This window comes from Paramormyrops kingsleyae, chromosome 6 (assembly GCF_048594095.1).
Source record: "Paramormyrops kingsleyae isolate MSU_618 chromosome 6, PKINGS_0.4, whole genome shotgun sequence".
NCBI classification, from domain to species: domain Eukaryota; kingdom Metazoa; phylum Chordata; class Actinopteri; order Osteoglossiformes; family Mormyridae; genus Paramormyrops; species Paramormyrops kingsleyae.
The window spans coordinates 5,507,531-5,523,292 of record NC_132802.1 but is presented as its reverse complement, the minus strand read 5'-3'; the positions used below and the strand labels follow the sequence as shown (position 1 = coordinate 5,523,292).

Genomic DNA, 15,762 nt, shown 5'->3' with positions numbered 1-15,762 from the left:
ACCAGTGATTTTAAATTCATCTAGAAAAGCTGTAGGGAAAAAGCAATCGAAACGCCATAAACATTTCAGTAGAGGGCGCCATACGATTATCATTTTAGTAAGTAGTCGCTGAAGAGGTAGGCTTACCCATATAATTAGTAGTTCGTTTCAATATCAGTCATTAATATATGGTCTTGTGTTCTTTTTTCAAATAATTTTAAGTTTAACTTGAAAATTGTTTCAAATTTTCTTACTATTCATATTAATTGACTGATATCATTGTTTTTTACTCATCAGTACAATCAACTTTCTGTCCGTTAGAGATTTCCATGTCTGCAGCTTGCAGCACTTTTATTGAACACTCAATGGAAATGTATGCAAATTTTTCTAAAGTCAGACTTGTTTTAAGTCACGACCCCGTTCCCGCCATCTCCCTATTACATTTACCCCTAACCTTACCTGGTAAGTAATAATACTTAAAATATTTCTGTTTCGAAATGCATTGGCATTTACAAGTGTTGTGATAGCAAACAGTACTGCGCCGCAAATAAACAGGTTCATTTATCACAGAAATCTCCTGTAGCCACACCATGAGCTCATCTCAGCCGTTCAGAGATGAAAGTAGTGTTTCAAGGTTTCCGAATATGTACTTCCTCTTATGCTCTCGTATATTTAGTGCTTCAAAGATGCCTCCCTCTGACAGTTACATTTATACTCGCGTACATACGTGAGGCTTCACGGATAACGGTTCATTATTTTAAATTACCTGCCTTGGTTTTCACCTTCAACCCTAAACATGAAATACTGTAACTGACTTTATGAGATCTGAATGTTAAAAACAAACAAACATGAAGCTCACCATTTTGTTCTTCCTGTGGGTAAGTATATCATTATTTGTGTTGTTAGTATTATATATAGCATTAGTAGTATTAGCGAAAGATGTAGTGCTTGTGCTTATTGTTCTTATGTACCTTTACCAGAAGAACTTCCATTATGATTTAATAATCTCATCGGTGAGGCATGCTGATATGAAAATAATTCGTTCATTAAACACTTATAGTAGGCTAGTCCCTACGTATCGCCGTAGGCTAGTTTGTACGTTATAGGCAGTGCCCAGGTTACGAATTTGTGGGCAAGTCGCAACAATAAGAATTGTACTTATTAATGTTTATATAAGGATACTTGATAATAATAATAATTATACATATGGTACGAAGTAAGGTACTGTCATATACTGTACCTCGAGCCGACGAACCGCTTAAGCCGCGCGATGTTTGCACGAGCATTATTACGAACCATTCTATTTAATTCTAAATTTTAAAATAGGCTTAATGACAGTTCGTTCCGAAGTACGAGTTGTCCAAAAGTCGAGTTTTAGTTCGTACTTTGCTAACTTATGGGTCCATCTAAGATTATTCATGTATTCTTCAGAGGTGTCATGAGGTTGAGTAGCATCAGATTCACAGACATAATTATTCCCCGCTTTTTGGAGATATTCCATACGTTAAGATGTACATGTAGGCTAAGTATTTTTTCTGTTCATCGCCAATGGTTCCAGGGAGTTTGTTTCTCCTTATGGGAAAACGGCTACATGCCGTTATATATATGTCATAGCTCCAGTTTCTAAAAAGATTGTTATATGTTTTATTTCATATGGTTATATTGAATTCAGTTGTGTTAGCTGAATAAGTGTTCTATGTGTGTTTAAAACATGTGGTCTTTTAAATGGTCTCTTAAACGTAATCTCATTATACAGAAATAGTTTACTGTAATAATACTTTTTGTCCATCTGACTCAATGTTGTGGCATAGTTTCCCAATCTAAGATATTTATTTAACAAAAAAAATTTCATTTCCTATATCATAACTTCCCAACAACTACAATTCTGCGAAAATGACATCATTCATAATTTTGTCCTACTCAACAAGATTCAACATACTGTTGATCAACAATGTGCCAAAGACTTGGGGTGACTTTCCCAAAGCCTTCTTAACACTACGTCGTTCGTTAGTTCTATCTTTTAACACAGAACTTAAGAACGACGTAGCGTTAAGAACGCTTCGGGAAACTCACCCTTGATCACATTAATTGTACCCTTACCTTAATTATTGTACCAAATGCCTAAAAGTATATAAGCAGGTACAGATTATTAAAACATAATTCAACAGTAAGTTAAAGGATTCTGCCTTACATTAACCTGGACTGGTCTGGCCTTAGTCATTGAGGTAAAATGCCAGGCTCAAAAGATATCTTTAAGTCTCTCAGAAGATGGCTGATGCTTGTTAGTGTGGGATGGTTTCACAGCCATTTCTACGCAGTTTCACATCAGTCATTATATTGCCCAAAACCCTTACAGAAAGGGAAAATAATGGGCACAGAGTCCTAACCTCCAGAGTGACACATCACCCCACTCCACCCCATTCTGCCCCGTGATGAAGGGAATTTATTGGCAACTCTTGCCACAATTAATGTCAATGTGTTTAAGGGAGCTCTCAGAAAGAGCCATTGCTCTCAAAACATGACTGCTGTTTGCAGGCAACACCAAGGCAAAGAATTGTTTTATTTTAGTAAAGAGAGGCAAGGACTGAATCAAAAACTTAAGACACTAATCATTTTGAGATTAAACACAAAGATATTGTAAAAGTTTTCTTGTCAGTAAAGACAAAGAGAAGTCAGGGACCTGATAATATTTGTGGCCAATTGCTTAAATCGTGTGCTAAACAATTATGCCCAATATTCTATCATATTTTTAACGAGTCTTTACAGAATCAGCATGTTCCAAAATGTTGGAAAGATGTTGTTGTTGTCCCTATCCCCAAGATTAAAAGCCCGAAGACTTTAAATGATTTTAGACCTGTTGCTTTGACATCTATTGTAATGAAAACCTTTGAGAAACTGGTGAGGTCTGAAGTTATAAGGAAGACAGAGAAGGACTTGGATCCTCTGCAATTTGCTTATAGACCTTTTTGTGGAGTTGAGGATGCCACAGTCACTTTAATGAATTTGCTTTTTAAACATCTTGAGGGAAAGAGAACACATGCTAGGCTCTTATTTGTTGATTTTTCATCTGCTTTTAATACTATGCAACCCCACATTTTAATAGAGAGGTTTTTAGAACACTTTAACTTAAGTCCTAACCTTATGGGCTGGATTTTAGATTTTTTATCAAACAGAACACAGAGAGTGAGAGTGAATAATACTCTGTCTGATTTAGCATGTTCGTCTACTGGTTCTCCACAAGGATGTGTTCTGTCACCTCTGCTGTTCATTCTTTACACAAATATGTGTCGTAGCAGAAGGGAGGACAGATTTTTTTTTTTTAAATATGCAAATGATTCGGTTGTTGTTAGTCTGTTGAAGGGCAATGAAACCTGCCATGGTGAAATTATATGTGATTTTGTCCAGTGGTGCGATGAATCCTTTCTGCAAGTGAACATTTCAAAAACTAAAGATATGCTGATTGATTTTAGGAAAGAACCTTTAGTACAAGAATTGACAACTATAAAAGGTCAGATAGTGGAATGTGTGGATACCTATAAATATCTTGGCACAGTTAATGACAGCAAATTGACATTTGATGCAAACTGTGAGGCTGTCTATAAAAAGGGAAATCAGCGCTTGTTTTGCTTGAGAAAACTGTCGTCTTTTTATATTGACAAAACACTGTTGATCCTTTTTTATCGAGCTTTTATTGAATCGGTTTTATCCTTTTGTATGGTGTCTTGGTTTGGAAATTTGTCTCTTAAAAATAAGAATTGTCTGAATCAAAAGTGAAGTGGTCTAGTAAGTTAATGAGAGAGCAGCAGGTGAATCCTGAGATGTTGTTTTCCAGGCAGGTACAGAGTCTATCTGGCTCTATATTAAAAGATACTTCTCATCCACTACACTATGAGTTCCAGCTGCTTCAGTCAGGACAAAGATATAGCCTCTATGTAAAACAAAACATTTTAAGAACAGCTTCATCCCTATTGCTATAAGCCTCCTAAATAAGTGAATGAGGTATTAGTCTTTTATGTGGAATGTGGAATTATGGTTATGTGATTATGCTATAGTGTTATTCTTGTGACTCACTTTACTGCAAAGCAAATTTACCTTTGGGTACGAATAAAGTTGAACTGAACTGAACTGATTACTGCACTCTGGATGAATGAGTCAATATGGTAATTTAGCCAGAAAGCCAGACATTATGTTTGGTGTGAACTAAAAAACTACTATTGAAGACATTTGGCAGATTGTGAAGCATTATGGTTTGGACCTAAGGGTTGCAGGGGGTCCGGACCCTATGGGCACAAGGCAGGAAAAAACCCAGGATGGGGCACCGACCCATTGTAGGGCACAGTCACACCCCATTCACACCTACAAACAATCTGGTAACTCAGATGCTTAACCTCAGCATGTTTTCACATTGTGGGGAGAAACCAGAGTACTCAGAGGAAACCCCACGATGACAACATGCAAACTCTACAATCCGAGCTGTGGTGGAGACTCAAACCCTGGTCGTAGAGGTGTGAGGCAGGAGTGCTAACTACTGTGCCGGCTGTAAAATCTAGCAAAATGTTTATGAACAGACAGAAAACAGAAACAGCATGTTCTTGGCAGGGTATGTTGGTGGGGGTCCGAAAGATATTGTCTTCCTAGTGTTCTGTCTGACCCTGACTGGAATACTTGACAACGTATCTTAAATCTCAAAGAAGTAAATGATAACCAAAGTCAGCTTCATTTATTATATTATACAGTGTATAATTGCTTCATAAATCATCTACTTAATAATTATACATCATGTATCTTTTTAAATTATGTTCTCAGTACTTCAAGGCAAACAGTTGTATTGTTGCTGTTGTATATCCTGTGAAGCAGTTGATGCGCACCTTTCCGTTGCTCTCACGTTTGGCAGATGAGGTCATTTGTTTGTGCACTGACAGGTGTTCTCATGGCACACAGTGCCTCTGATTTTTTTTGGCTGTTCCAGATTCAAGCGTCAAGAAGGGCCCTGCTGTGGCACCCTGGAACATGACACTTAATGGTCTACTTGCGCTAGCACGGTGACATAATTCCATTTAAAAGTATAGCTGCTCAAGCATTTCTGGTCATCACTGCGATCAGCTCTAAAGACGCTGTCGACGGCTATACAGAGTATACAATATGAGGAATGATACATGCCCAAAAGGTTTTAGAAATGTCTCATGACCATCCATGACAAGTTCGACATATATACACTGAATACCAATAACATAAAAAAATTTCGTTTGACACATCGACTTGTTTCTCCAATTGTTAGGCAGCTAAAGTGCTGTTAGCTAAGTTAGCTTCAGTCATTTTCTTACCTTCCTAGTTGTATATATCTGATGATGTGTAGAATTTGAAGCTTTTTTTTCCAGCTTGTATGGTTTTGAAGTTTTGTTGTCATATGTACAAAGTACTATGAAATTCTTACTTGAATGCCTTCTCCACAGACTACAGACAATTAACAGGAGCATACAAAGTTACAATACAAAAAATACTACAAGTATAAAATACTACAAGATCTCTAACAACATATAATTCAACATGAGGTAGTAAAGCGATATGTGGCAGAGCAAAGTAGCACTATGAAGTGGGTAGAATATAGAGGATACTGCAGCAGTACAGAATTGAGAATAAAATACATATAAATGGTACTTTGCTTGTCTTCTTGAAAATACGATAAACATTATTGACGTTTCTTTAGTAGCTTGTGGAGGCAGCAAGTGTAAAATATTTCAGACCACAACTTCATACGAACAAGTAAGACTGGAAACGAAAAAGCTGCCTTACACTCAACCCGGAGGCGTTTGTGCAAATAATACTGGAGTAATATTCACGCATTGCAGTTTTAATCCCCTATAGAAGCATTGTGGGCAGTGGTGGAATGTAACAAAGTATTTGTACTTCATTACTGTACTTAAGTACATTTTTACGTATCTGTACTTTACTTAAGTAAAAATAATAATGCATACTTTTTATTTTACTCCATTACATTTTGCGGCAATTATCTGTACTTTCTACTCCACTACATTTCTACAATTTATGCCGTTAGTCGTTACATTTTATGAACACAATTTCCTCAAAATCTTGCATGAAAAAATAGCCTATTGCGTTCTGGTGTTGTTTGCCATTTCCTACTAATCAGGTGACTTAATTAGTTCCAATGATGGCAGAGCGCGCGTCAATTAGCAGCACGAGCTGGTAGACTGGCTTGATTTCAAGAAGACGAGACATTCAACATGGTGCCACCCCACCACTAGTGTTTGGTTACTGTTGTGTTTCCCTTTTACTGCTCTTAACAGATGTGTTGAACAGTTTTGCAAGTACATAAATGATTTAAAGATATATCATGTCCTGATTGGTTTATCTTAATGGTATATTAGTGGGTAATACCTAGTAGATAACTTGTCATCCACATAATTCTAAGTTAGGGTACACACAATATTGCAGAGTACATGCACAATAAGCACACCAAACTTTCCAATACACATATACTGCGTAGTTGCTTGTAATTATTACGAGCAATGACATCGGTAGAGGCGTAAGTCAGTATATCTACTATTCTTTTACAAAATGGCACACCCCAGACGTTGAGACAAACCATTGTGTGAGTACTTTTACTTAAAAAAATACTTTAAAGTAAATTTAAAAGTAAGTACTTAGTACTTTCACTTAAGTAAGATTGATGTAGCACTTCTACTTTTACTTGAGTACATATTTTGCGGGATACTTGTACTTTTACTTAAGTACTAAGCTTCAGTACTTCCTCCACCACTGATTGTGGGTAACTATTTGTCACACTATCCCAATGAATGCGTTTTTCTGTGTGTCCTACAGCTTTTACCATTTATGCAGCTGAATATATTTTTGAAGAAACTTAATTTTCTAGCTCGGGGTACATGACTGGGGTCCTGGTCCTACTTGGAGCCTTCTGATTGTCACCAGAGCTTAAGTTGAAAAGGCCTGTGTTGCTTTGAAAGAATCCAGTGGAGTGCACATGAACTGACTCCTGGTCACCTGGGCTTTGGGGAACTAAAGTTTAGTTTTAGGGAACTAATGCTGTGTGAGTTTTTGTTAAGTTGCTTCCTCAGGCATGGACGCTGTCTCTTAGTCTTCCTCCTGTCTCACAGGTTGTGCCCCTGTCCCTGGCCTCTTTGGTTCCTACGGACAGCACCCCTGCAAGCATGAAGTATCACCCTTTGAACAGGGTGGGCAGACTCGCTGTGCATGAAGAGGTTGGAGGGACAGAACTCAAGAGAACCAAGCGGAACCCCACTGAATGTGAATTTAAGTGTCCTCCTGGTGAGCCAAGCCTCCCTCCAACTTGAACTTAAAAAATGATTCTGCATAAAGATGCTGGCAATTAAACTAGCGTATACTATAGCACCACTTAGAAGCCTACTTATTAATTTTGAATACCTGCCATTGACCAATCATTGGCCAAAGAGTTTAATATTTATTACGGATTTAATATTGCAGTCAGTATACAAATACAGTTTTCTGAAACCTTATGGTAAGTTCTTTGAACAAAACACGGCACAATGATATTCTTTATTACAACATTATAAAGGACCAATTGAATTTTGAATAGTAACTGGTAAAGATGACCATGAATGTTGAGTATGTAATGATGTGGTTCCTGTTCTCTCTTGCCCTTGCAGGTTTTTACAAAAATAGCAAGGTGCAAGAGCTCTGTACAGAACAACGATCGCACTGTTCCCCTTGCACACATGGCACCTACACTATAATTGAAAATCAATTATTATCCTGTATCCTGTGTACCCCTTGTGATGAGAAAGGTAAACAGATTGCAAGTAGTCATGTACTGTTAACTGGACATGGTTGTCATGAGCAGACTGGATAATTACTGGTACCCCAGTAGTCATTGGTAGAGTTGTGGGTCAGGAGAGGTGATGTGTGGCTCTGTGGTTGGGACTCTTTGCCCACCAGTTCAAATCCTATGACTGGCAGAGGGATGTCACTGTTGGGCCCTTGAGCAAGACCCTTAGTCCCAGTTGCTCCAGGGACCAGCTGACCATGCACACTGAACTGCATGTCACTTTGGATAAAAGTGGGAGCTAATAAATGCATGGTTGTGTCTCTACGACTGTCTGTCAGTCTGAGCCAGGAATCAGTCAGAGGATGTTCAGAGTTGGTTTTAGGAGGCAGTTAGAAGGAACAGAATGAGTGCTTGAGGGCTGTTCTGCTTTCTGTCCTCAGGGTCACGAGTCGTGAAGAGCAATTGCACCAGCACGTCCGACACCAAATGCGACTGCAAAGAAGGGTACCAACGAATAAACCACACTGAAGAAATATTTGAATGTAAGGGGACAGTGTGACTGGCAGGTGTCAGCATTTCTGACGCTGAGTGATGTATATGTATTGTATAGATCCTTATGGAAAGAATAAGTACATTTTCCTGTTTTCCCAGACTGGCAGCCACGTTATGTGCCCCATGTGCCGGTTATGGCTGTATACCTTAATTAGAATTTCTCGCTTCATTCCTGCATTACAAAATTTGAGGTTTCATTATCTTGCATGGAAGTTTTGAGTCTAATCATATTTTTTCCCAACTAATTGTAATTCATTTTTCCTTTTTTCCCCCTTTCCTCAGGTGAATGGATACACAAGTAAGTGAACCAAATACCAAGGCAACACTCTTACTATCAAGTAAAAAATAATAATAATGCAAACCTGCTAATATTTTATTGTCATATTCTGTCAATCAGACAGGTACTGGGGTAAATATAAAATCAAAATACCAACCAAAGAGTCGTTAGAACTTTGTGCACAAATGAGTACAGACGTTCCTCTACTTACGAACTTTCAGACATACGAACGAAGAGGACTGTAAGTCCAAATTGTGTTCATTGGGCTCCCATTTCCTGTCCGCAACATCAATTTTTTTTCTGCGCACCAATTCCACCCAGTATGACTTCCGGCCACTACTCCCGCCGCGCCAGCATCGTAGCGTATGTACTCCCAGTATCCTAGTCCTTAGTACTTGCGTATACCCTTAAAATGATGTTGAATAACGACGTACGGACATTTCAAGTTACAAACGGCCATTCGGAACGTATCTCATTCGTAAGTAGAGGAGCGTCTGTATTCGCCCAGTGCCAGTACTGTAGGCACTGACTTGTAACTCAAAGGTTGCTTGTGAACCTGAACTGCATCAGCTATGTACGTAGGTCAAAGCAGTCTCCTTACACACTGATTATCCTTCTCTAAGACTGGACTATACCTCACGGAGGAGTCTGTAAGAAACTCACTGTACTCCGCTACCCTTCAGAGGTGATTAAAAAGAAATCTGAAATTAATCAGTAACCTTTGGGCTTCATAATTTTAAAAAGGCTATCTTGAATCACTTTAAAGGGAGCAAAGCAAATAAATTTCTGCAGAGACACCCATCAGTGAATCATTTAACATTTAATACACCGCCCACTTGTACCTCAGGAAGTTGAATGTTGCATGACAAGCCATTCTCTCTGCACTGTCAGTCTGTAAGTAATGCCTTCTTTTCTCATGTCTTCCCCTCCCAAGACCAACGCCCACTGTTCCTACTACTAAAGCTGCTTATACCACAAATAAGTCGACAGGTATTTATACCAACAATAGCACCTGAGTACATTTGAAACCAAATTAATTAGACCTGAAAAAAATCTAACCTTACTTAAAAAATAATTTTCTTTCGAAAAAACCACCAGCAGATCATACTACAAAAAACGCAGATCATCTTGGGCTGGCCAGTTACGTCCTCCTCATCATGACAACGGCGTTTCTTCTGCTGGGGGCCACGTTGGCCCTGACCCTGTGCTGCCGCACCCAGCTGGGAAGGGAGTCCAGCAGGCAGCACTTCCTGAAGTCCAAACTCCTTTACACAACCGTGCAACTACCTCAAGAGATACCAAATTATGCCTCTCCAAGTAGGTGTCTATGCGAAAACAAACTGCATTTCAGTAAATATGGCCGAATGCCAGTTAAATTACCCAAATTAATAATGCAGGGTTAATCATTAAAATTTCATATTTTAAAATACATAAAATACATCTAATGGGAATGTTGCATGGCCCTACCTTGTAGGGGTCTCTGCTTGTGAGTGGAAGGTTGTTGGTTCAAATCTGTTGGCTGTTAGATTGATTTCATCATCGGGCCCTTGAGCGAGGATGATCCAGGGACTGTCTAACCCTGCTTTTTCAATTACACATCACTTTGGATAAAAGCATCAGGCATAACCATCATGTGAATATCTGATTGTGTTTTTGTTTGAACAGATCAGCTGTTTGAAAGTCCAGATCCACTTGTCCAGATCCCCTTGGTAAGGCTGTGTTCTTCTAGTTATGACACCATGTTGTCACATCAAATTAGGCTACACGGCATTTTTATCCATTATTCACTAGTGCTCTCATCAACCATGCCGATTGAGTAAACATCCAAAAGAAGTTTAAACTGAAATATGATGAAATCTTCAACTGACTTTTGATTTGTAAAGAAAAGTTGTTGGTCTTATCACAAATGTCATTATGTGTTGCACATCTCTTCAATATCATACTCTCATGGCTGGTGGCAACAGATTATATTATTGAGTACTTAGCAAATTCATTTCTGTGTTTTGCTGAGGTACCTTTCCAACAGTTTTAAATGCAAACAATATAATGTGTAATTTCTTGTTTACAGAAGTATTTAATAGAAACACACATTTAAATTACAAATGTATAAACTGATAAGAAACTGTTTTGGACAGATACATGCTGTTATTTCACGCACACTTCGGGGAAGCCTAATAAGTAGACTTCCAGTTTAGGCATATTACCACCTGTGTGTATAATGTGAATTCAGTGGAACTCTTGAAACAGCCTTTTACCCAGGAAACACCACATCCTTATCAGTACTGACATCAAAGAAGCTTCAGAAATGATGCTGTTTTAACAAAAGCACTCTGTTAGTGTATCTGTTAGTGCCTTCTGGTACAAAATGCTGAAAAACTACCTTGTGTTTTATTGCAGGGGTCTAGCGATGCTGCGAAAGTCCATCGAGCCAGACCTCTTGACCAACATGAACTTCAAGGTGCCGTTAAAGACTATACACTTCTTTCGCTGCCTGCCTCGCAGTTTATGCACAGTTTGAATGGATTGTAGTTTGCAGGACTATTTATGAATGCTCCTCTTTAATGTGGTGTCCGTGTCAGCCTTGCTGTGATATTGGCACACGGCCATTCGAGCTTAAATACAAGAAGCAGGCACAATAGATATTACATCAAGAAACAAATTAGAGCAGTGTTTCCCAACCCGGTCCTCGGGGACCCACAGACAGGCCACGTTTTTGCTCCCTCCCAGATAGGCCTTGTTTTTGCTCCCTCCCAGATAGGCCTTGTTTTTGCTCCCTCCCAGATAGGCCTTGTTTTTGCTCCCTCCCAGATAGGCCTTGTTTTTGCTCCCTCCCAGATAGGCCTTGTTTTTGCTCCCATGGAGTGTCTCCGGGTCCCCGAGGACTGGATTGGGAAACGGCATTAGAATAACAACATCTGGACTGTATGGCGGATCTTCCACAGGTTCTATAGTCAAGATAAAAATGTACATGTTTATATCAGTTCTGTACCAGGTGACGATCCAAGTTACATGATAATAAAATACATTATTACTATGGTAATACAGCCCAGGAAATGTATTGTTTACAATCATGTCATTCTCCATATTCAAATTCTTGCATTAATCTTATTTACATAACTATTTATTCTGAAGGTTGCAGCCAAAGTGGAGTCTATCCTCGGAAGAACAAGACACAAAGCAGGGAATACTATTACAGGCGGCACATATGCTTTAATGGCAATTAATGGCGACATCAATTGACCCACCCAGCTGCTTTTTAATTGTGCATGGAAACTTGAGGACCCCGGGGAAACGCAGAGGGGACATACAAACTGTAATACATAAAATCCCATTCCATCAGACTGCAATGCTACACCAGTGTTTCCCAAACCAGTAGTAGTCCTAAACAGGAACCCACAGACAGTCTACTTTTTTGTTCTCTCTCAGCTCCCAACACACCCATACCATTTCATGTTTCTGATTGGCTGGGAGCTGAGAGGAGACAATAATGTGGACTGTCTGGGTGTCTCTGAGGCCTGGGTCGGCAAACCCTATTCCAGCATTCGCAAACATGATCAAAAATGAAAAGCAGGAAAATGTAATTGTTAATTTCATGATTCTCAACATCTTTCTACTAGTTTAACTAGTCATCCTTCACTGTTTCTCTGTGATGGTAATAACTATTATTACACAGCATGGACGACTAGGTAATGTATGGTTAAGAGAATGGATGTAGCCTTTTTTGTCACCTAAGGTGGTTAAATACTAAGCTGTATCAGTTGGCGTGAGTGAAGCGCCCGTCCAGAATGTATCACTCTTGCATTTCACATTGAGTGCTGTCTGCTCGTGTGAACTTGCCATTCCGGAAGCATCATATGCAGAATCTTTCTGATAAGGGCTGCATTGTTGGCTTGTTCGCTTAACCAGCTTCAGGACTCGTCAATCATGGGTAGCTAACAGAAGCAAACATGATAAGGATCATAAGATATGTGAACGTGCAACAAAACAGTCTGAAAATTGAGTATTTCTGGCAAGCTGCCTATCAATTATTTATGCATGGGGAACATCTATGGCATTTTTATACATAACAGTCAGTAATAAAAATGACAAGATTTATCTGTTTATTTTTATGTTAAAATCCAGCTTAGCAAAGTGGAAGATCCCTGTATTTTTCTAGAGTATCAATATTTACAGGTTAGGTCCATGTTATCATCATTCATTAAATTAAATCTCATTGTTTCCATGATGGATGCAGAAAAGAATACCGTATATAATCACTAATCAAATGGGAGATCCCAACCCCACAGCCTTGGTTTACTTGATTAGTTCTTGCAGCCAGGTATACGTCACCTGAATACTAGCAAATGAATATCATTCAACAAGATGATCAACATGAATGCAACTACTAATAATACCTCTAGGGGCTTGAAACCAGCTAATTAAATATTACTTGACAATGAGCAAACGTGTTTGTTATTTTTTGTTCTGCAGATCTAAGGGAGGAATCTGTAAGGAGCGATTGGCCAGCATGGGTGCTGTATGCCATCATTGAAAAAGTGCCCGTGCGCCGTTGGAAGGAGTTCCTGCGGCTGTTGCGTGTTCCTGATGGGCAGATGGAGCGTGCTGAGCTGGAGGCAGGACCGTCCTACCTGGAGCAGCAGTACCAGATGTTGCGGCTTTGGAGCCGTAGGGCCGGGGTGCAGCTGGCAGATGTTTATAACGTGCTGCAGAACATGGACCTGTCCGGTTGCGCGCAGGACCTGCAGGACAAGCTGGAGCAGCAGGAGGTGCCGATACACACGAGGTCACTCGCCTACCAGGCCATCGGATGGGACCGTGAGCCCACTGGAGGAACAGGAGAAGCAGCCTGATTTTTTCCACTTTCTCATGGACAAGATCATAAAACCCAGTCAGCCTCGACTGGGTGACAGGTGCCGAGCGGAATGACCACAGAACAAGATTCTTGACTATGTCATGAGCAGTGATCAAAACCACTGGGCCAAGTTTCTTCTTTTGGTTTCTGTCAGACTTAAATACAAACTGCAATCTGTCAGAATGAGGAAGTGTCTACACCCAGAGCTGGGCAAATGAGGACAATTTTTTTTCCTGGTTAAGTGAATCAATGCTGAAAGAGAGTATTTTTTTTTGAAGGGTTTTCTCTTTAAGTCTACTGGGAAAAGTTATTTCCTGGTTTATCCATGCAATCTAGGTAGGCAAAAGTGCACATACACTCATGCCGGCATAGATGTCCGTATGCTAAAGTTAGATAAACAGTAAGTATATTTTATTGTTAGAACAGTACTGTAGGAATGTTCTTACTTGAAACAAGTTGAAGAGCAGTAAAGTTCTGCTATGTACGCAGAGAAGTGTAGCTGTGAAAAGCGGAGTGTCACCCACTGGCAGACCGAGTGAGAAGGGGAAGCTTGCTCGCCTCACCAAAAATGGGAAATGACTCTGCTGTCTTACAGCTCAAGATGAAACTCGTGTGTGGAGGGAATCTGTGGGTGATATTCCAAGGACTGTGGAGGCATTTCATAGTCTTGTATTCTCAAAGGTGAACCCAACCCCTGGGATGCCACAATACCAGATAAAACAAAGATTACTGCTCAAGTATTATTAGCGATGAAACAAAATAAGTTAGGTTTATTTATTCTATTTTATACAATGATGCTTCTTACAACCTACAGTTATACTCTAAGCAAATCCCACTGGCAATGAATGCTTCACAATTTGTTGTCAGCTGTTCAATCACTTTCCTCAGGTTATATCTCCATGGAGTAGGTGGTGCTCCATAGCCAAGAAACTTGAAGTGTTCTCTCTAGTGATGGTTGCACCTGTTTTTGATTACCTATGCTTATATAAAATGTTAAAATGTAGAATAAAAAGGAAAATGATACAATTAAAACAAAATTATACAATATAAATAGTCTAAAACAGCATCAAACAGGTTCACGGGCAAAACAAAAAACAAACAAAAACAAACAGTCAACTCAAGATTGAATCTTTGTGGGCTGTGGTTCAGTGTTTTATGAGTTATGGTTTTAGAATTAATCATAAGTATGTGAAGGATCAATTAGGATGTCCTAGAAATACTGGATGGTTAATAAGAAGGAAGCCAGAGCAGATATACCCCCCAAAAGCCTACCAACAAGAGCTGGACTTAATAGCGGTGAATGATATTCTAGGGCTTTAAGACCCAAGACTAAAGCCTTAACATTGATAACAGGAAATAAAGATAGATAACATCCAAAATCTTATTTCCGTCAGACCAAATTCTTATTTTGATGTATGAGGTGGTTACTTGGTTGAGGTATATAGCTAAGTAGTATCTCGGTAATACCACTTAACTGTATGTTACTGATGTTAACGTGTGTGAGAAAAACTCAAGATGAAGAATGGGTGGCGCACAAAATGAAATGAAATCAATGTATGAATTGTTGTTATTTATGGTATCCATACTGCAAAGTATTTACTGTGAAAATAAACATTAAAATATCTATGTAATGTATCTGAAAAAGAGTCTTAGCTGGATGGCACCTTTCCATTGTGCTGCAATGTAAAAACCAAACGGAGTTAAGAGCCAGCAGTCAATGAAGCGAAAATGCTCTGCGTGCCAAATCGTAACTGTATGGGAAAGGCTTGGTCCCTGACGTCAGGAGACAGGGTTCCTCTCTACCACGGAATATGATGCATGTATGATGTAATGAAGCTTTGTGGAAAATGGCACTCCACTCCATCTCCACCAGTGAAAAAAACTCTTTTTCTTTTCATTACTGTATCATCATGGAATTTCATCTGAGTTTCACAGTTTCCCCACACAGTCCAAAAGCATACTAAGGTGAACTAGAGGTGGCAGATTGTTAATAGGTGTTCGTGTGTGTGTGTGTGTGTGTGCGCGTGTGTGTGTGTGTGTGCGTGCGTATGCGTGCCCTGCCATGGGTTGGCACCCCGTCCTTGGTGACTCTCCGTCTTATGCTCATTGTTTCTGGGATAGACAAAGTAGGTAAACAAAATTAAGGCAGAGAAAAGCAAACAGGGCAACAACAGCTACAGCAGCAGCAACACAGGGCAACAACAGCTACATACACACAATGATCAAATGAAGAACAAGGGCAGGGGGAAGCGCATATATACACAGATATGAGGGACAGGTGTGGGCCAAATACAATCAATTAAACACTAGGGTGACAAG

The 15,762-nt window shown here is 39.5% G+C and overlaps 2 protein-coding genes across 6 annotated transcripts in view; one reads left to right on the top strand and one right to left on the bottom strand.

The window, feature by feature from the left end:
* LOC111859078 (epithelial membrane protein 3-like) overlaps positions 1 to 15,762 on the bottom strand; it is a 234,295-nt gene that overhangs the window by 117,582 nt on the left and 100,951 nt on the right. The gene's annotated exons all lie outside the window — the stretch shown is intronic.
* LOC111859079 (tumor necrosis factor receptor superfamily member 1A) lies at positions 132 to 15,087 on the top strand. Of its 5 annotated transcripts, none has more exons than XM_023841444.2 (10): positions 132 to 441; positions 7,113 to 7,284; positions 7,644 to 7,781; positions 8,203 to 8,304; positions 8,597 to 8,612; positions 9,526 to 9,581; positions 9,690 to 9,908; positions 10,257 to 10,300; positions 10,989 to 11,049; positions 13,062 to 15,087. In XM_023841444.2, the coding sequence occupies exons 2-10, from the start codon at positions 7,167 to 7,169 to the stop codon at positions 13,439 to 13,441; spliced, it is 1,134 nt and encodes a 377-aa protein (XP_023697212.2). In that variant the 5' UTR covers positions 132 to 441; positions 7,113 to 7,166; the 3' UTR covers positions 13,442 to 15,087. The 5 variants fall into 5 exon arrangements, with proteins under 5 accessions (XP_023697212.2, XP_023697209.2, XP_023697208.2 ...); XM_023841441.2 differs by lacking the exon at positions 132 to 441 and adding an exon at positions 647 to 857 and having other exon boundaries at positions 9,693 to 9,908; XM_023841440.2 differs by lacking the exon at positions 132 to 441 and adding an exon at positions 647 to 857.

Bases quoted from the DNA above. Each gene is read 5' to 3' on its own strand.
- LOC111859079 (XM_023841440.2), top strand. From the start codon at position 828: ATGAAGCTCACCATTTTGTTCTTCCTGTGG. The intron at 7,285-7,643 runs GTGAGCCAAGCC...TTGCCCTTGCAG, and splicing joins TGAATTTAAGTGTCCTCCTG to GTTTTTACAAAAATAGCAAG. The intron at 10,301-10,988 runs GTAAGGCTGTGT...GTTTTATTGCAG, and splicing joins CACTTGTCCAGATCCCCTTG to GGGTCTAGCGATGCTGCGAA.